A 20,542-nucleotide genomic window follows, 5' to 3' on the forward strand; every position below is an offset into this window, starting at 1 on the left:
TGACGGCCATGGTTAGTTTGGTCAGGAAACCACAATCCAATTCTCTGTGATGTAGTATGTCTCTTGGATGGGCCGGATTGGACGTGAGAGCGAGAGAGATGGAAAGGAAATTTTAGGAGAAGGATGATTCTTGGCCATCTTGTCACTGGGAGTGTAATAATGTGAGTCGCTGGAGTGTAGCAGGTTTTACACCAATACAATCAGCTGCTGGATGAGGAAGTCAGGCCAGTCGACTATGGAAATGAGCTATTGACATCCTCTGTCATCTCTGAATGTGTGCTGGCAATGAAGAGCTCTGGATCTGTCATGACAGTTTCATTGTTCCCACAACAGCCTAATGGCCCCCACTTGCCAAATCCTTTCCCTCTCTACTTTTGCAGACGTTTGTCATTGAAATTGCACTATTGATCTGCTTTCTCTCCTCACGCTCCTCCTTTTTTCTTTTAGAACTCAACTAGATTCAAACGCTGCTCTCCCAAACTTACCCCCGCATTCATTTGTGCATGCTCACCTCCGGTCGGCATGCCATGGAGGTGTGTTTGTTGTCTTTACCTGTGAGGATGGAGATACTCCAGGCTGAAAGGAAACATTCTTGTGACAGCTCTGGTGACCAAACACACCTGCTCTTTGACACTGATGGAGATGACAGAGCTCCAGGAGTGCCTAGAGGTCAGTGTGCTCTCAGCTCCTCTGCCACTTGGCAACGTCCGCCATCCCGCTCTAAGGAAGTGTCACTATTGATTTGTGTCAATGAGGTGACAACACTGCGGGGCCAAGCCACTACGAGAGCTACATTCAAGTGCAGCTATTTACTTCAACCTCCCGTATGCATGCACACACCAAGAAGTACAAACGCATCTTATTTTATCATTCTAGATTCTTTTATCAGTCTGATCCTCTGCCCTCTCATATGCAGAGAAGACCAGATGGTGATTGCCTTTTAAAGGGCGGCCTATGTGCACTGAGAAAAGCATCAGATCAGCGAGAGAATGAGGCAGCATTCTCTTGTGTCTCATTTCATCCAATATATTTCAAGGCGGATACAGTCTTTCTTTTCTACGTAGGGGCCCCTGTGGAATTCTAAATGAGTATGGAGAGACAAACGAAGACTAGTCTCATGCTTTCTAGTTCCATCAGCCTGGCAAAATACAATCATCTTTTCCAAGGTGAAAGGGGCTTTAGCTTCATCTTCCCAGTAACCTTCAATCTCTCATCCAAGGCATATCATTTACAGCCAAGAGGCATCCTTAAAAAAAAATTCACTTAACCTCCAAAAAAAAGAGCTTTGTGGCATGTTTGGCACAAGTCTGCTGCTCCACATCGTTGCCATACTATTAAACAGATTACTTGATTGCATACTCTTACCTCTGGGAATACTGCTATTGATACAACTAGAGTTCATACTGCTGGTACTAATCTAATCATGACCTTAATCTTATGAGGCTACTTTCTGTCTTTACAGCCCTAAAATCGGATTCTTAGACCAGCAAACTCCCTTGGAAGTTTAAAAAATACATTGACGACCTATATTTTTCTTATTTGGCTTTAATTCGATTTTACTTTAATGTTGTTCTAGTTAATGTTGTGGTTGAATTGAGATGTTATTGTGATTTTGCTGTTTGTAAAACACTTTGGGCTATGCAAGTAAAGTTATGCACCAACTGTTGCTCTCATGGAGACGACTGGACATCGCTGGGTACCACAGTTATCTCAGAGTCACAGTTCATTATATTGATCAACTGGAGCTGCATTCACGTGCTTTGACTGTCATGGCAACAGAAGACAGACATGTTTCAGAAACGTGGGCGCAACATTGTAATCATGTTTGCACAGCAGTGGGACCGTTTATAATCAAGAAATATGATTGAAGTGCTTTTGACAAAAGTTCTGAACAAATGCAGAAAAGTTGTGGGCCACTTAAACTAACTGTGATAACTGTTCAATCACCTATATTTATCTTTCTTTGACTGAGATTCTCTAAAAGAAATCCACAGGCTGTAAAGGCTAAAGGTCTCCTGCACAGTAAATTCCAGCTGTGTACTTTCTTTAGTGCTAGACCACTTAACGTCACTCTACAGGGACCCTAACCACTGAACAGAGACTGTAATGATGTTCTCTGATAAAAGACTAATGTTTCTTCTGGTACAAAAAAACTGATTTAAATACTGTATGTAAACTTGCTGTTGCTCCCGAGAGTGCCTGTTATATTGTTCTGATAACATTACTTTAAAATAAAAGCATGTAATACACTAGTTTTTAAATTCATTATTGCATTTTACGCATAATGCGATTAATCGCTGTTAATCACAGAAAAAGCATGCGATTAATCGATTACATTTGTTCATCTTTGCCCAGCACTAGTTTTTTTTTTATGCCATGCTTTATAAAGATGTATGCTAATGTAGCTTATCTCACACTTTGCAGGAAACTGTCCCATATAGTCGAGGAACAAACACAGCAAAGTAATCTCTGGCATGCTGCCTTGCCATTGGAACAGTCAGAAGTCCAGAGCAGTACTCGGAATTTCAGAGCAACGATGTAGCAATCACCTAGCAACCATCTACCAGCCCCCTAGCAACTACATCAAATGCCCAAGCCCGGCCACCTCCCAGCACCGTAACATCCCCTATAACGCCCTTGCAATGCCGGGGCACGGGACACACAAAGTGTTGAACATGTTTTCTTCTCAGGCCCGAGGCGTCCTTTGATAATCTCAACAATCCTCTAAAAATGGGTTTTGTGGCTAAATCTTTGCTCCATAATTAAATACAGATAGACGTATTGATTGCACAATTGTAATCTTGCACTGGCTGGCCTGAGTGTCGAGAGGGTGCATAAAGGTGATTTTTACCTGATAGCAGAAGGACACGGAAATGATAGAGGTGAAGGAAGGCGTTGTAACTGGTTTTTTTTCCTTCCTGCTGTTGTTTGATGATTAATCGAAACCCATTAGTGTGGAGACGAGGCCAGTGAATTCAGTCTTAATTAGTTTCTTTCTTTCTTTTTTTACCCCCTGATTCTCCTTCCTTTCGACATAAGGGATACGAATTGTCTGCACAATGAGGGATTGGCAAACTGCTTATCTGATTTTGCTGTTAGTCACATACAGCTGGCATTATTGCTGAACTGTGCAGTATCAGGAGGCTGGTACCACACCTGGGGCTTTAAAATGCACTGCTTTATGTGAAACCAGATGCACACACACGTACGCACACACACACACGCACACACGTACGCACACACCCGCATAGTCAGTCATTTCGCAAACTCGGCAGAAGGACATTTAGAGGTGGTGTAGAGGTATTCACTCCTAAGCTCAGCTCTCAGTGGGGGTTAGATCTGTTGGGAGATGGACATGCTGAGATTTAGCAAGTAAATTCCCCCCCCCCCCCCCCCCCCCCCCCCCCCCCCCCCCCCCCCCCCCCCCCCCCCCCCCCCCCCCCCCCCCCCCCCCCCCCCCCCCCCCCCCCCCCCCCCCACCACCACCACACCACCACCACCCCACACACACACACACACACACACACACCAGGGCTCCAGGATCAATGGGATCTTTGTTATGAGCAGAGCAAAGGAGCGGACACACCCACCACCACTTAATTAAAAGATCGGACACAGATACTGTACTCTTGACATAGCATCTACCCCCGACCCCGCTGCTAATATCTGAACCCATGGAATAGGTTCAAGTAGTGTAATCGAGGAGGAGGCAATCCATCTAATCCTGCAACTATCAGCACTTGCCCGTCCTCTTTTCCCATGCCATTGCTTTTGCACTTTTCCACTGAGAAGATTATAGACCTGTCTTACTTATTTATGTTTTGGAACACTAAATACACGAAGTCAGCACATTTTGCAGAGCTTCATTGGAAAAAGTCCATCTCGTAATCATAATTCATGACACGGTACCCCCTTAATGACTTTATTCTGTACAACACTTAAGATGCTAATTAAAACGTCTAAAGCAATGGATAATTATTTGGAACAAAGCTTGTTATGTTTGTCACAATAAAGCACATCTCACTACCGGGAAGTTTCGGACTGCCTGTCATAGCAGGATAAGAAGGGTGACATCGCTCTGCTTTTCTTTGTATCTCGTATAAGCGCCCCACCTCTTGGCTTTAAATTCGCGAAAAGGCTTTTTTGTTATCAGTCATTCCAGCCAGGTGCTGCAGACTTTATGTGAGGGACAGCTTTACAGGATTTTGGAGTTGTCAAATGTAATTGTACTGAGCCAAAGACAGAATTACAAGAACCCCCCCCGGTCCCCAGTGCTTTGGTCTAGTTTTGAGTGTACTGGTCGTGAGAGCCTCAGGGTTTACGCTGACGTGTTTGTGTCATTTTTCACTGAGCTGTATCACTGTTACGTCTCTTCGTATGGATTTCACATGAAGAGGAACTGCAGCAAGCTGGTGTCTTAACATGTTGTCAGCGTTGAAGTAGCCTGCATTAGCAGCTTTTTTAAACCGACCTTGTTGAACTAGTGGCTCCCTGTTAACCTTGACCTTAACACCCGGTAACAATGCCGGGTTTTACTGTCGGTGCAGTTGTGCCGCTCGGCCAGCAGTGAACAGCTGGACCTGTGTGAACATTTGTGGGCGTTACTGCACCTCCGAGGAAGACTCTTCTGACTGCTAATTTTTTTTTAAGTAACACAGACTGGACTGTGACATTTATAAACTCTATGCCCAAGCCAATTAAGCTCTTGATGCGCTGGTTATTATCCCAGGCCAATAATGGAGATTAGCAAAAAAACCACCTCAGTTATTCAGACCGCGGCTTTTATCTTGTCTTGCAGTCAGAAGGTCATTGATTGCCATGATCTTTTTTTTCATAGTATGTGAGAAGTCTCACATCTCCGTCCTTTGTGTTCCTCCAGACCTGCGAGAGATAGTGTTCGTCCTCAGAGTCAAAGCAACTCCTTCCATGTGATGCAGGCTGAAAGACGGAGAGCAGACTTACTGAAGCAGGCACACAGTCTCACCGAGGTAAGATTCACGACACCTTCCACTCGTGCACACATGCTCTTATTTTGGAAGAGGAAGCTCAGGTGTATATGTAGCTGACGATCATCACTAGCAGCAAAAGTGGCCCCTGAATATGAGTTGTTGTTGTTGTTGTTGCAAGCTGTAGCATTTTATTGATTGGAAATTCCTTTGGGAGAAAGTAAACATACATACATTCACTACTAACAATGCTGATCATTTTAAATGTTGAATGAGAACTATTCATGATAGCCTCTGTGTTAAACCTCTTAGTCCACAATGTGAAAGTGTAGTTTGTCGAAATATGCATGTATTTAGGAAATACAGACATTTGTGCAGATTTTGATATTCAGATATATCACTTTCTCAGCAAGTCAACCTTCCATTCCCGGCCTCTTTTAGGTACATTTTTAATGAGAAGTGATGATCGTCCAAAGGCATGTTTTCATTTGAATGAATATTGTAATTCCTGGTTATAATTTAGATATTCCCAAAAAGATGCAGGAAAGCAAACCTATATTTTCCCTGGGACGTCAGCTCAGTATTTCGTGCAATTTGTAAAATGTCAGTAAACACATCGGCATCATGTCGGAGCAGAACAGAGCACATTTACAGGACAAAATACCAATTTACTTCTGTTCATTAAATGTCTTCAGAGCCAAATGAAATGGGGTGAAATACACGAGTTGTATTCCGTTTGGTTAAGTAGTGAATGCAGCATCACTAATGACAATGTTACAGTAAATTAGATGAAGGAACTGCTCGCTGTGTTTGCTGTAGCAAGAGACTCATTAGGGTTTTCTTTGGGTTTATACTTCTGTGCTTTTGGATTTGTTGATGTTGTGTCAGTCTCTACTACTACTGAATGTCACACACCTTTTATCTTCACTACTGGGTGACTGTAACAAACTGAAAAATATATAAATAATCACATTGAGTCATTATTTCTGTTTAATGTTCTTTTTGTGGTTTGAAAAAATACTTATTAATCCACACCATAGAAATATCTTGCTCTTTTTGTCTCCTTTATCTACAACAACCCCCGAAAGCCACCATCAGCAATACTATTTGCAAAAAACATTTATTATTTGAATCTTATTAGTGACATTTTTTCACAATTTGGAAATATTGTTTCATGCATCCTGTAATGAATAGTGACATCAATCAGTCTGTGCCAGGGGATGGTATTTATCACGAACAGATTCAGTTACACTAATAGACATCACATTTTACCAGAAGAGACAGGCTTTATGAATACCACATCATGTTGTGTTTGCATTTATGATCTCAGAGATGTCTGACGTTTTAGTTTCTGTTGCATGCAATTACACAAACTAAGTCCAGGGAGAATTCTAATCAGCGACTGCTCAAAGAGGCAGTAAAGGCTTGACAGCTTTTCAAAGAGCTATAAGGCTTTTGATCAGAATGAGTTACCTTCACAGAATCAGAATGAAAATACCTTTCGCACACTATGGAAAGCACTCAGACAGGGCATGATGCACCTCTGAAAAGAAATGCGATTGAACTTGGATCCAGATCTGTATAGAGATAAGTCAATATAATTTATAATAAAAAAATATAAAATACAGCTGGAAAAGAGCAAATACAAAAGAGAGGGACAAAAGTTGTTTTTGTATTTTGTTCATTTAAAGCTTTAATTAAGTTTTTTGTATAATAATTTTGTATTCAAATAGTTTATAGTAGTTTACGAAAATCATGTCAAGAATCATTACAAACAATCATGGATTTACACCAAAAGCGGGCTTGTTTCTTTGACCATGAAGCAACTAAACACAAACACTTTATTAAAATCATTTTTGAGAACCATAACTTTATATATTCATGTATATTTATAACGGTTTAAAACGGACAACAAAGTAGCTTTGAAACTAAGATTAGTAAATACAAGCCCCCATGAAAACGTAATTATGGCATACTGTAATTAAAAATGCAGCAACATGTAAAACAAAATCAAAAAACCTTTGTAACATTCGAGTATATACCGTAGATAAAATGTAAACTCTAATTCGCCATCTACCACTTCACTCCCTCGTTGGAGGCACAACACACATCCTGATAATTCTGCTGTTTAACAGTCTTAGAGGATTTTGGTGGGTTACTGAAGGAAAATAAATCAAAGCCAAATAATACAAGAGATTAGCTTAGTTTGTAGCTGTTAAACATGTTTGATGTGTCGTGTGGTGCATTGCCATGGAAAGCTTTGAGCAAAGCCCTTGCCTTGAAAATATCTTGAAATCAGAAAGATAGTCTTTGGAGAACTGAAATAACCTTTGATTTCTAGTCCTATACTCTACACACAAGGTTCAGGTTTGGTTTAAACTCTTGTCATCCTGTCGTATTTGGACTTTCTTTTCTGTAGGTCAGGGAAACAACTAAATAAAAAGGACCTGCTTTGTGGTGAAGAGCATTGTAATACAAAAAAAACCCAATTCTTCCAAGCATCATAAATGATTTGAGGCCGACTTAGTTCACTGAATCTCTGCAATCTCTTTCCAACACCAATGATACATTGAAGATTGATGACCTGATCACTGCACCGCCTCAACGGGAAACACATGTACAATCTATTTTTCTATCTCCGAGCCTTTTTCATCCTCCTCTGACTGTGGAAGGTTTTGTGATATCCACAGATTTACACAGACAGGAACTTGTGTATTCTATGTGGCTCTCTTAGCCCATTTCCTCCATTTTGACACTGTGTCTTCTGGGAGGAATTCACATTACATTTATACAGTGTTTGTGTCATTTAGCCGATGTTCATGTCCACATGTACGACAGTGAGTGAGATTAAACTCAGAGACCTTGTACACTGTAGTAAAATCACACCATGTGTCCAAAAGATTTATCATGCATCACCTATTATCTTAACAAGCTCTGCATCTACGGTGCCACTGGGATGAACATATTTTCATGTGCATCTCTGTTCTTTAGTCAGTGATTTGGCCCTCGTTGACATCAACAATGTCATTTTTGACTGCGTTCCATCCCTGAAGTGCTTTTGACAGGTGGCTATCTCCAGTCTGCCCTCTAGCCCTTCCTATGGATGAAAGTATAGCTCCCTGTCCCTCCATTACAACCAGGTCTCAGTGACCCCTATCTTCTCCCAAGTCACCAAGCAATCAGTGTTCCATTCAATGGCAAGCATGTCCACATGAGGCCCAGCTCTTATCTGTTTCAGAGTCGAGTCTGCAGCTTGCACACATTTGCCACCAAAGCGTCCGACTCTTCTCATTGAACGCTTCCTTTCTAACAGGAACGTCAATAGCTCTCTGAAACAAAAGCTTTGTTTTTGTGATCGCCTTATAAGCTGGCTGATTATGCTTTTGGTTTAGTTTTTCTACTTGTTGCTCTTGTTGTATACTGCGATAATGTGAGCGTCAAGGAGAGAGCAGTTTAATAAAAGAAGGTAGACGTCGTTGTGCCATTGGCTTTTGTATAAAGCTCATATTAGATGAGAGCTAACTGACTAACCGGGTTTAATAGGGGTAAACCGTGTCAGACCCAGCCCCTAAATCAAACAGACTGCCGTTAGACAGAATAGCTCAGAGGAGACTCTTCCCCCTGACTTCATGCACAATGAGTGGACCACGGGGTCTTACGCTCTGCTGCTTTGTTTTCCTCACAGTGTGAAACATCGGCTCTCTCAGACTATACTCACACACCCTCTACTCGCTCGAAAAATCTGTCTGAAACGGATTGCTCTTAGGTGGACATGATTGCGTTGCACTGTCCACATCCTGAAATAAACCTCTGCTTATTTCCATTAATATTTTCTTTCTTATGTCTTACAGCTTATTGATTAGTGTCAGGGCAAACAAGAGCTGCTGCCCATAAGGCACAGTGGGTTTTAAGGGATATAACCAGTTTGTTTACTAAGCTTAATTTCCTTTGAAAGATAAGATTGTAATTTTTCTACATTTTTTCTTATTGTCAAACAATCACATGGAAAGATCCAAACAAACAAAACTTCGGGAAAGCCAAGGTAAGACTACATAATGTGAGCCTAATAAAGCCCAACTAGTGGTTTAAAGTTCAGGAAAGAGTCTCTCAGATAAGGCACATTGGATTGAGCATTGTGGTGTTCCTCAACACCTATAGATATTTCATACAGGTGAGGGATATCCGCAGCTATTCCACGAAAAGCAGTTCTGTATCTAGTGTGTGCTGCACTGACTGGAAAGGGAATAAAAGATGGAGCCCACTATCACTGGCAATGGACAATAAATAATTACAGGGTCACTGTCATTCATAAAAGTGTGTTTATATATGTAAACATGTGTTGTGTTGCTGCCAAGTGGAATAGTTAAGTAGTTCCCTGGCACGTTACCATTGATCTAATGTAGGATTGCAAGGTGGCCAGATCCATGATAATTAAGGAAAATGTCAGTCCATTAGTGACAACAATGAATATCTGTGGCACATCAGACTTTGGAAACACAATCAATGCTTGGAGTATAAATGTATTGTTGGCATGGTCTTTTCATGGGACTTGTTGATGACTTGCAACTCTGTGGTTTTACACAATACATTACACAATATTGCTGTGAGGGTCAAGTAGTGCAGATTGTTCAAATTGCATTACGATGCAGTGATAATGTAACATTACCAAAAATAACTCCAGAAATGATGTTCACTGAGATTAAACAACAACTCAAGTAAGTTTAGCAGATTATAGCGCAAATAGACTTCCATGTCTTACAGACAGGAATAGTAGACTGGTTGCAGAACAATATATAACAAAAATGTGAATCGAACCAACCTGGAATGCAAAATGATGGCTTTAATGTGGAGTTTATTATGTTGTCCAGTTAATAAACACAACTATCTCTGTTTGTGTGGTGTTTCTTTCAGAAAACACCGGTGGTTTTGCTCTCTCACAGTTTATCAGAGAACGAAGGACATTGGAGTATCCTTCCTCTGCTGCCTTAGTAAGTATCCCTGAACTCTCAGGAGTCAATAAGCATGCCGTTAACCAACGATTTCAGGGTTCCAAATGAGGACAAAATGTCAGATACATTGTGTCTTACTTCAGTTGAGATTTTGGAGGTTATATTATGGTTTTGAGGACAGTTTGTTAGCCACATTGGAAGGCTACGACTTGCCGAGAAGCTATTACCGACACAATAACTGTGATAGATTGCCTCACATTATAATGAATGCCCTCTTAATGTGTCTACAACTGCAACAATAAGCAAGTAATCTAGCATGATAATGACATTAGTTACAGTCGTGTACATGCTTGGGCCTTCTCAAAAACCCGATATGTGTTCAATAATTGTTTTGTGGGAGATGTGGAATAACATCCAAATCTTTTTTCTTCCTCCATCATGAAGATTTAGGACATGTATCACCAGAAACACCCCAAATAATTACAGAGCGGCCCTCGCTGAAAGAAGTCTGTGTGCTTTTTGAAGTTCTTTTGTCCCTCTCAGGAGAACTGTGTGGCTGCCTTTATCTGACGGGGTCAGGAGCTGCAGCTACATAGTTCCTTAGACTGGACTGAAATAACAAAAACTGCTTTGTGTAGATTTTGCCTATGCATGGCAATGTTCATTTTATGCTTGTTTTATTACTTAACTCCTATATATTTGTTTCAGTTTATCGCACTCCTTTGGGAAAAACTCATCATGGATTGTATTTCTCGAGGAGGAAACACATGTGAAGATGACTAAGCTGGTTCAAGTCCTTGCACAATTTAACAAGAATGAAGTAAGTACCGGTATGCAATATTCTCTCTAAAACTCCAGCTCTCGTTCTCTGTCTGTCTTTGCAGCTCTGTCTCTGTGCCAAATTCATCAGCGAGACCAAAGCCTCTTACTCCGGGCTCCAGCTTAGTTGATCATCGGTACAATTAAGAGATACATTATCAGTTTGGCTCCAGCTTCGCTGCACTGAGCTCTGCAGCTCACATTGTAACCTGTCGGACATGCCGCTCTGTTCTCTACTGTAGTCCTAGTCTAAACTGTCTCTCCACTTATGAAATCATTTTTCTTGTATCAATGGTACAGGTTAAATATACATTGTGTATAAGTCAGAGAATCCTGCATTGGGGTTTTAATGAAAATATTTCTCAATTAAACTTGACACGCCTTCACAACCCAAGTGTGAGTTGGCTTTCAAGTGAAACATGTAGATTACGCTTTGATGTAAAACCTATTGGAAAAAAAACATTGTTTTAGCAGCACATGCTTAGGTTTGCTTCAATCTATTTTTAGAAATATTCCCCACAACAATTAATGGAAACCTCTTTTTTTGTCATTATTATCTATATTACTATTAATATCCTGCATTTTGTATTACTTCAAAGTCAGAGGTGGAATTCGATAGAGTTCAGGGGGTGGCTGGGGTCATGTGCTATGCTGAGTGCTTTGCATGTGATGGCAGTGTCAATGAGGGCTGGGAGGTTGGGAGCACAGAGACCAATGGCTGTGAGGCGCTTTGTTCCTGTTGGGGACAGCGAGCATGGAGAAGTAACATGTGGAAGTGTCACAAGTGTGAGTTCAAAAGGGCGGAACCAAACGCAAAGAAGAGGCAGGCAGGTGCAAGTAAACAAAGAGTGCGCTTTAATAACAAAAGCTGATACAAGAATCCAACAGGAACAAAAACTGAGGTGCAGTACAACTGAAAAAGGACCAAACTGAAGACAAACCAATAAGACAAACGAGAAACAGGAGGGACAAAGGCAGACGACGTGACACTGACGCAACACAACTACTGACACACAGGTGTGGAGAAGACAAAGACAGGAAGTAACACCCAACACAAGAGGCAGGGAACTTCAAAATAAAACAAGAAATAAACCAAATAAAACTTAAGAAGGTGACCAGAAGAGTACAGGACGGTGGGTTCTGCGATGCTCATGTAGACGAGGAGCAGAAGGAGGCGGAGAGCCTCTGTTGGTAGTGTGTGTGGATGTAGGCAGGGTGAGTTTATTGTCAAAGGACAAGAGTATTCATTATTGTGTGACTATCTACAACCTTATCCTGACGATGGATACGTTTTATGATTTCATTAATTTCAACATGCCCTCAAGCAAAGAATTCTCTCTCAGGTGTGACAGGTCAGTGTGGTCAGCCACAAAAATACAAAAAACATTTCTCAGCCTCCCAGCACTTTTAAAGCACACTGAGACTGGTATTCATATTTTCATCAATGATTCCTTTAAAATGAATGTATTCATGTACGTATTTTCTCTGAATATACGCTGTTTTTTACTTGAGCTGCGTCATGAATTATGATTAGAGCCTTTGTGGCTACAATACCTTTTTCCGATTACAAAACCTCATTATTTTCAGAGCGAGTGACAAATGCAGATTGAAAACTCCCAAAATAGTCCAGATGTTTGCTATGTCAATGTGTAAAAAGTGTAACATCTTAAAGAGAAGTAACCTGTTGTCATGCTAACATCCTGTCACGTACTTCTTATTCATCAGGAGTGGTTTCTCGGTAAGCCCCTCCAAGACGAGGAGTCGACCATCATTCATCATTATGCTTTTGCTGAGAATCCCACCATCTTTAAATATCCAGACTTTGCTGCTGCTTGGGCCGTAAGCACCCCCCTTGTTGTACGGTGAGTACGTGCAATACATCTCTTTGTGTCTGTCAAAGGGATTCATTCAGTTTCTATCACAGCAGCACTATTTGAGAGGTTTTATTGTGTATATATGTATCCATTTGCTGCATGCTTCACTACAATTCTGTGATTCGTTATTTTAGGCTTGCAAACAAAGTGAGAGATGAGCCACTTAAATCTGACTTCACCATTGACCTGAAACATGAGGTGAGGGAACATAATTTACAAGTCACACTGTTACCTTCAGACCGGTTGTGTTTGGAAAGTGATGATCAAGCGGCCTGTTTCTCACACTCAAGCCAGCGCAGACCGACTATAATCTATTTGCACAAAAAGAGCGAGGCATGAAATCCATCTAAAAAAAGTGAAATCATATTACTTCGAAAAATTGTCACGATCCAGCATTGAGGTTCTTATTTCTATCACTGAAATGCAGTCAGGGAGGCATCTACGGGGATTTCATTGAGTAAACACGGCATCAGACTTATCTGGCTCAGTCCTAGAAAAGGTGGTTTGGTTGGAGATGGCATGATTTCAGTCGAGAGATTCTATTATATTATGGCACTAAATATTCTTTACATGTTAAAAAAATTCCAGATGCAATGGGATATTTTTATCAAATGGGATCATGGAATGTTACATTTTTTTTTAAATGACATTAGGTTATATGTTTGCTGATTTTTGGGCCTTCAAGCACCACAATACACATGCAACCCCATGCATGTAGAAATACGGATCACTTGTATGCTTACAGTACAGACAAATATTGCACGATCCTTTATGTCAATCCAGTAGCTCAGCTCCAGGCTGTGAATCAGCAAAACATCACAGTTTCCAGTTTCTGTAGCTTTTTCTTCCAGACAGTTGCCAATATTCAGACGGCACTGATAGTACTGTCCTCATTACGTATTCTTTTACTGTAACGTCTGGATCTTCCCCTGCAGAATAGTTTAACTAAATCCTCGATTTTACTTTGCTCTACAGTAATGCTCTCTATCTCTCAACTTCTCCCTCTCCGGCATCCCCTAATGTCTTTTGTTAGGCATCTTAAATATTACATTTGCTGTGAGAGAAAATGTTGTTGTATTTACAAGAAAAGAAGACCGAAAACATTAAGCTTATGATGCTTAGAATAAAGCATTAATATCTGAAAGATTGCATCTCGTCTTTAGATCAAATATCAATCCGTGTTATTACAGGTCGCCTTGTATATCTGGGACAATGGGAACGGTCCTCATCTCACGGCTGTCCCTGAGCTGTGCACTGAGCCGGAGGACTCCCCTCAGACCCGCCGCTGTGCCACCACTCTGAGCACCGAGCCCCCTCTGTGTGTGAGTACTGCATCTGCTCTGTGTGCAGATCAATTAGATTGTCCTCGATTCCCAGGAGATGGTCAGAGAACAGAATTAAGCAACATGAAGCAGAGGCACTTCTGTGTTGATGTACGATATTGGGTCATGCTCACGGCCGCATCTGAGCAGCACCAATATTTCACCGTGCAGTACGGCCTTGGACAAGATTGCCTTTGTCCACCATTCAGCAGAACATTGGGCATTTACCCAAATAGAGTTTGTGGTCTGCTTGCATGCTACATTTGATTCAGTCATCCACCAAAAAAGAAACACTCCTTCAGTTGGTATCAACCTTATTGCCCACAGCTGGTGAGTAGCAGCTCTCCTTTATCCTCTTTATCTCTTTTCTTAGTCATCTTAAACGTACGCTCATCAGAATTATTTTCCATAAGGACATATTTTGTGATGAATTTAAAATAAAGCACAAGTGTCTCGTTATTTAAACATTAGACATTATGATTACATTACATTACATTACATGTCATTTAGCTGACGCTTTTATCCAAAGTGACAATAAGTGCATTAAACCATGAGTCCAAACTCAGAACAACAAGAATCAAGCAAGTACAATTTCTTCAATAACGTTAAACTACAAAGTGCTATCAGTAAGAGACATTTAAGTGCTACTAAAGTGCTACTACGGCGCTACCATGACGGGGTCACAAAATAAGTACGGACAGTGCTCTCTGTGTCGCGTACAAAAGAACTAATTTACTCAAGTTGTCGGTGCATTTGCATTTATTGTAAAAAAGATAATACCGTAACAGTATATTATTGTGGCATGCTTTGCCACTTTACACTCGATATAATGTCAGCGTTATTTGTTCTCTAGCTGTGAACCGATTAGAAGGGTCAGCCATCCGTTAGCTGGCAGTTATTGACCGCACAAGCGCCCACGAACGATCAATAATGTTGAGAAGAACAGATGCGTGTAAGGTTGTTTTTTTTGTTGAGAATGATTGAGAGGAGTTACATTTGGGATGCCAGAACTAGAGCAAAAAGGTATCCCAATTCAGTTTTCCTCCCTCCCCTCTTTGTTCTGCCAGAAAAGAAATCCAATCTGATCTTTTCATTTGTGATTTAAATCACATTCTGCGTGTGCATATGGAGTTCAGAGTCTGATACATATTTGTTGCTGTCTGAATTGTCACATTTTTACCTCCCGGTGGAAATCACTATCCTCATAAAACTGCATTCATTTGACCAGCAATAGGACAAAGACTTGAGCAGCCAGTGGAGAGCCGTGAAGGTTAAAGGTTCAATAAGGATGCAGGGAGAAGTTTTCATTCCTAATCGGCCAGTGTTCAAAACACTTGCAAGACAAATTGCCAAGAAGGGAGCACAGCGGCACTTGGCTGCAGTGTCAACAAAGAGTCAAGAGCCTCAAGAGGCAGATTCAAGGAGGCGAAGGAGGACAATCAACAAAGCTGCCGCGGCAGCAAAACGTGTGCTTTTTATGTCGGGCAATACAGTTCTAGTGGTGTTGCTGCTCTCTGCCTTTCAGCACAGAAACACACTCTATCAGACTTGAGTCCTTTTATAAAATGAGTACAAAGGGACAAAAAGAGCCTGTTTACAGGACACACTTTCCTGTAATGTTTGAATGAGAGTCTGTCTGAAGGTCCTGTCTGTGTAGCTGGATGTTCTGTATGATCAACATGTGTAGATTCTCAAATAGGTTGCTCTATAGCTGCTGCATGTGTAAGTAAACAAACTGTTTCCTAACAGGACATTCAACAAAAAAGACTAGTTGCTGCCCTAATTTGTACATTCTTGTTTTAAATTCCAACTTTCTGTTCCTATGATGCTCGGGCTTTATCAGGGTACACGAGACTGTTACTCTACATTACATCTATGGAAAAGGGACAGGTTGTGCAGCAGCCAATGACATTTTTTATTTATTGTATGCTTTCAATGCATTCTGTCTGATGTTGATTTAGTGTGTGTGTGTGTGTGTGTGTGTGTGTGTGTGTGTGTGTGTGTGTGTGTGTGTGTGTGTGTGTGTGTGTGTGTGTGTGTGTGTGTGTGTGTGTGTGTGTGTGTGTGTGTGTGTGTGTGTGTGTGTGTGTGTGTGTGTGTGTGTGTGTGTGTGTGTGTGTGTGTAAAAACCCGTCCAGCTTCTTCCGCTTTGGACTGCATGTGGTAACAAAGGGCTCAGAGACGCTGCTTTTTTTCAGTTTTCTACTTTTTCATTTAATTCATAATTTCCCAGTCGTACTTGTTGCTGGTCTTATTATTCCCAAGGCTTTTACATTTTTCAAACGTACACCTAATTCAGCATAAAGTCCAGCATTTTTTACACATGCTGCAGTGTTATCAGCTGCTCTATGTCTGTAGTTTCAGAGAGAGAACAAAGACGATGAGTGCCAGATGACCTCAGACCATTCACAGAAACATCCCATTATAATTTCACTTTGAAGATAACAACTCCCACAGATCACTGAGACACTTAATAGTGCCTGAAAAATAATATTTCAACCATTTGGCTCAGCTGCATATACAGTAAAATAGAATCTGTTTCGGTCATATATACGATTTATGTTCATGTGAGCATTTCTTTGATTTGTGTCTCCTGTTTTCATCAAAGGGGGAGCCTGTAAATACAGAAGATATATTTGTTGCTGTGAAAACGTGTAGGAAGTTTCACAGTGAAAGAGGTAAGTCACACTCCCACTGTTACAGAATACGCCAAAGATGCACAATTTCCCTTTCAGATGGCCCAGGCTTGTGTGTTGTTGTTTACTCGTAATGTATTTGTTTTTCCTTTAGCTTAAGCTTTAGCTTTCTATCACAATAATCACACACCGTTATGTCTGAATAGATTTTATAATATTGAGGCTTTTACAAATAATTTTTAAGTGCTTATTTGCATTCCCCTCTTCCGACAATCCTGCAGCTATTAAGAAATCACTTATTGATGTTAATCCCTTTATCTGCAAGCTCTGCTTGATATTACGCAATCTGTGAATCTGCTTTTCTTTTAACCTGATAAAAATGTAGCCGGTTCAGTCAATTGATCAATTGCAGATTAAATCAAGACGGATCCGACAAATTGTACACTTCATTCAAAGAGTGAGTCACTCAAATGTAATTGCACTAATTACTTTAATTATCATTTCATCTGGCAAGCTGCTATTATCTGTTTCAAATGTAGTCAAGCTGAAATGGACATTAGATTTATGTATCAAAGGTTAGCTTAGATCAAGAAGCAAAAGACATGAAAGAGCCTTGTATTTCATTTGCAATGTCGCAGAGTGTTTCTTTATCTTTAGTGATTATACAGTCATTATACACAGTAGTTCAAAAACAAGGATATGGACATAAAATGCACAGTCATCTATTTAAAAATTAGAGAGATCTAAACAAGCTGATCTTTTTTTGGGAGCTCAGAGTAGTAGGTTTATTGGGTTGCACAATTCGCACACTTTTCCAAATATTCGCCGAACACCAAAACAGAAGACAGAATTAAATGCAAAATCAAATATGAAAAACTATAAATTGCATATAACACAAACGTCTTCTGTATAAAAAATGTCTCAATTGCAGGTTGTGACATGCATGTTGTATAGTATAGTGTTGTGTAGTAATACAGTACACTCATATGGTACATGTGTACTGAAATACCATTTCCTTTAAAGGAATTACGAAAGTATCTCACCATAATGACGTCAAGTTTTACTTTTAGTTGAAAGATGTGGGTTGGCGGCATGTTTTAATGTGTGTTTTCAAACTGATCCCTAACACCTATTGATTGTCTGCTCCAGTACGGCAGGCTGAATTATGCACGTTGGTATGTGGCGATATAAACTAGGATTGTGATATTTTGAGTATAATTGAGTTCATGAGTTCAGTTCAGAGCCATAAGAGGAAGCGAAGGCCAGCCAACCCAACTTTTTGTTATGTTTTTTGGTTCATTCTTTCAGTGTTCGATATGCCACTCTGATTCCCTTTTGTTGATTTATGAGAGTTGAACACAGCCTCGAGCTGCTGCTGTGAATCTCTGGGTATTCTGTGTTTCTCAGCCCGCATTCTCTCTCGCCTCAACGACCCCGAAACTCATCACAAAGCCTCCAGATCTCATCAGTCAGGTCCCAATCAAATCCACTGGAAAACTGTAGGGGGGATCAAACCTGCTGCAACTGCATAGAGTGCCTTTTTTTACAAGATGTAACGGTTTTGTGATTTTAACCATTAATAACACTAATGGCACTAACATTAAGTGGCAAGGATTTAAATGTATTTAAACTTGAATTCCTCAAATGACAAAATGTTTGAACACTCCACACTGTATCTGTCACATACACATAATACCTAGATCTGTTTTTGTATCTTAGTTATCTTGTAAATTCAACAAGGTGGGTGGATTAAAGACGCACACTATTCTTTTTCTATTTTCCTCTTTTCTTTCTTTTATTTTTCCTACTTTTCTGTTGATTTATTCCATCAGTCATCTAAAATAGAATATTTTTACAGGACAGAAACATGAAAGAAGCAATGTATAGCCATAAATAAGATCATCATTACTACTACTACTAGTCTGTGAAACCTGAACACTATTGATTGTTCTCCCCTTTGCTTTAGTTCCAGTGATAAAGAAGACTTGGGAAAAGGATGCCTTCTTTTTAGAGTACTACAGTGACTACGCTGATCCTTCAATACCAACTATTAATTTAGGAGTTCCAAATACCGAGAGAGGTAAGTGCTCCTTTTACAGCCTATTGATGACACCGCTTTGATGAATACTCAATTCTGAATGGTCAATAAAGGCATGCTACGGTTTGTTATTTCTTTATAGATTTTGTTACCGCTGCTATTAATAACAGACCGTTGCTATGGATCTTTCTTTCTTTTAATCTCCGTACACAGCGAGTGGAATACTTTTTCAAAGGGGATGTCAATAAAATCATCTTTAAATCAAAAGCTACAGGACAAACCAAGGTGGAACTTCTTTTTGAGATGTTTGTCAATTGTGTTTAGTTTATGGTGCTAAAATCTTTTCAAACTATTGCACGCCTTTTATGTTCCTCAGAATAATTCTGAGTTGATAAATGAGTCTGTGCCTTCAGTTTGTTCTATAAACTTAACTCACCCGGAGCCCGGCCCACATCCCCTGCTGAATTGCACAGACCGTACGACTGTCGATATTTAATGAATGTTTGCTCCAGATATTTGTTTATTTAAGAGCTAGTGGTAATCTGTCATTTATGGGTCATTTGTGGCCCAGTAGTGGGTCACCCTCTCATCGGAGGAGGAGGTGTGTGTGTGTGTGTGTTTGTGTGTGTGTGTGTGTGTGTGTGTGTGTGTGTGTGTGTGTGTGTGTGTGTGTGTGTGTGTGTGTGTGTGTGTGTGTGTGTGCTGCACATTCTCAGTTAACTTTCTTTCAGTAAGCCAATGAAAGCATTTCCCATAATGTCAAACTATTCCTTCAAATCCACAGAACAGTCATCTTCAGTATTTACATTTCATGTAAAGGTGCAGACAAAAACAACAATGTCATGTATAGGAACGAGCAAATACAGAGCTTGTATCATACAGTATGGATATGTATTTTACATTAACTCAGAAGTAAGAATAATCTCAAAGCAAAGAAAACAAAGCCCTAAGGTGGTTCTTGACGCATGAGATATGGCTGACTGGGAGAACCTGGAACAGAGAAGGAAAACGCATTCCCCAGCTGGGAGAGCCTGGGGAATCCTTCAGCTTCTCCTGAGGGAAAGACCCTAGGAATGCATTATGAATAATAAACAGAAAGAAGTATGAGAACATCAACCGCTCAAAGCAATCCACGGTAGCTTGTAAAGGCGGCAGTAGATCTCTCCGTCTCTTCTGGTTGCCTGTGCTACAGGCCTTTTCGGACCATTTTACAGCACTTTGGACTAATGTTGCACCTTAATGAGATGATGCATAGGCTGTAGCCACTCTCAGCCCACTGGTTGGGGTTGTTGTTCAAAAGAGTGTAGTTTAGTCTCCGGCCTCCCTTCAGTTTCTGTCGGCGGTAAAGTGACTGATGCAAACTATTCGCTGGAACATGCAGACTAGTCTGTTAAAGAGCCGAGCCTCGTCAAGAATAAGAGTCAACCTAATTATCGGTCCAGTTTGTTGTTGCTATCCCCCGTGAGTGCCCCCGTACTGGAGGGCCGCCTCGTCTCCACCTCCTCGTTGTGGATCGTGACAGGTCTCAGCTGCTTCTTGCTCTGTAACAAATCCACCACCAGATCCTTTGCCTCGTGACTCTGCTGAACTACAGATAGTTCTTGCACCAATTGTCAGTGTTCTTAGATTTCAGGCACACGACTGGATCATCACTAAAGTAATCACATTGGATTTTTAAATCAAATGTGTTCATGGGAAATATCCACGTGGACAATCTGATTTTAAGAGCGTTTGATCAGATTTCTGAAGCTGTTTCCCAGCTGCTCAAATCCGATCTCAAACTAATTTCAAACCTTTACATCACACCTTGATATCATATTAATAACAATGTTATCTAACCACAAAACGGGGATCATCAATGATGGAGGAGTTTCACTCTGCGGCTCGATATTGTTGTTCTGTGAAGAGCAAGACAATCTGTCTTTTGTCCAGCCTGCTTGTTATGTCCCCTCCGTGTC

The 20,542-nt window shown here is 40.6% G+C and overlaps 1 protein-coding gene across 1 annotated transcript in view; it reads left to right on the forward strand.

Annotated features, from left to right (window-relative positions):
- Positions 1-20,542, forward strand: part of b3glcta (beta 3-glucosyltransferase a) — a 53,353-nt gene that overhangs the window by 25,014 nt on the left and 7,797 nt on the right. The window contains 9 exon segments of the mRNA XM_034548576.1: positions 4,880-4,900; positions 4,903-4,988; positions 9,858-9,934; positions 10,604-10,715; positions 12,440-12,576; positions 12,723-12,786; positions 13,779-13,910; positions 16,519-16,588; positions 18,513-18,626. Of these exon segments, the coding sequence (XP_034404467.1) occupies positions 4,880-4,900; positions 4,903-4,988; positions 9,858-9,934; positions 10,604-10,715; positions 12,440-12,576; positions 12,723-12,786; positions 13,779-13,910; positions 16,519-16,588; positions 18,513-18,626 (813 nt within the window).

This window comes from Cyclopterus lumpus, chromosome 13 (assembly GCF_009769545.1).
Source record: "Cyclopterus lumpus isolate fCycLum1 chromosome 13, fCycLum1.pri, whole genome shotgun sequence".
Lineage (NCBI taxonomy): Eukaryota > Metazoa > Chordata > Actinopteri > Perciformes > Cyclopteridae > Cyclopterus > Cyclopterus lumpus.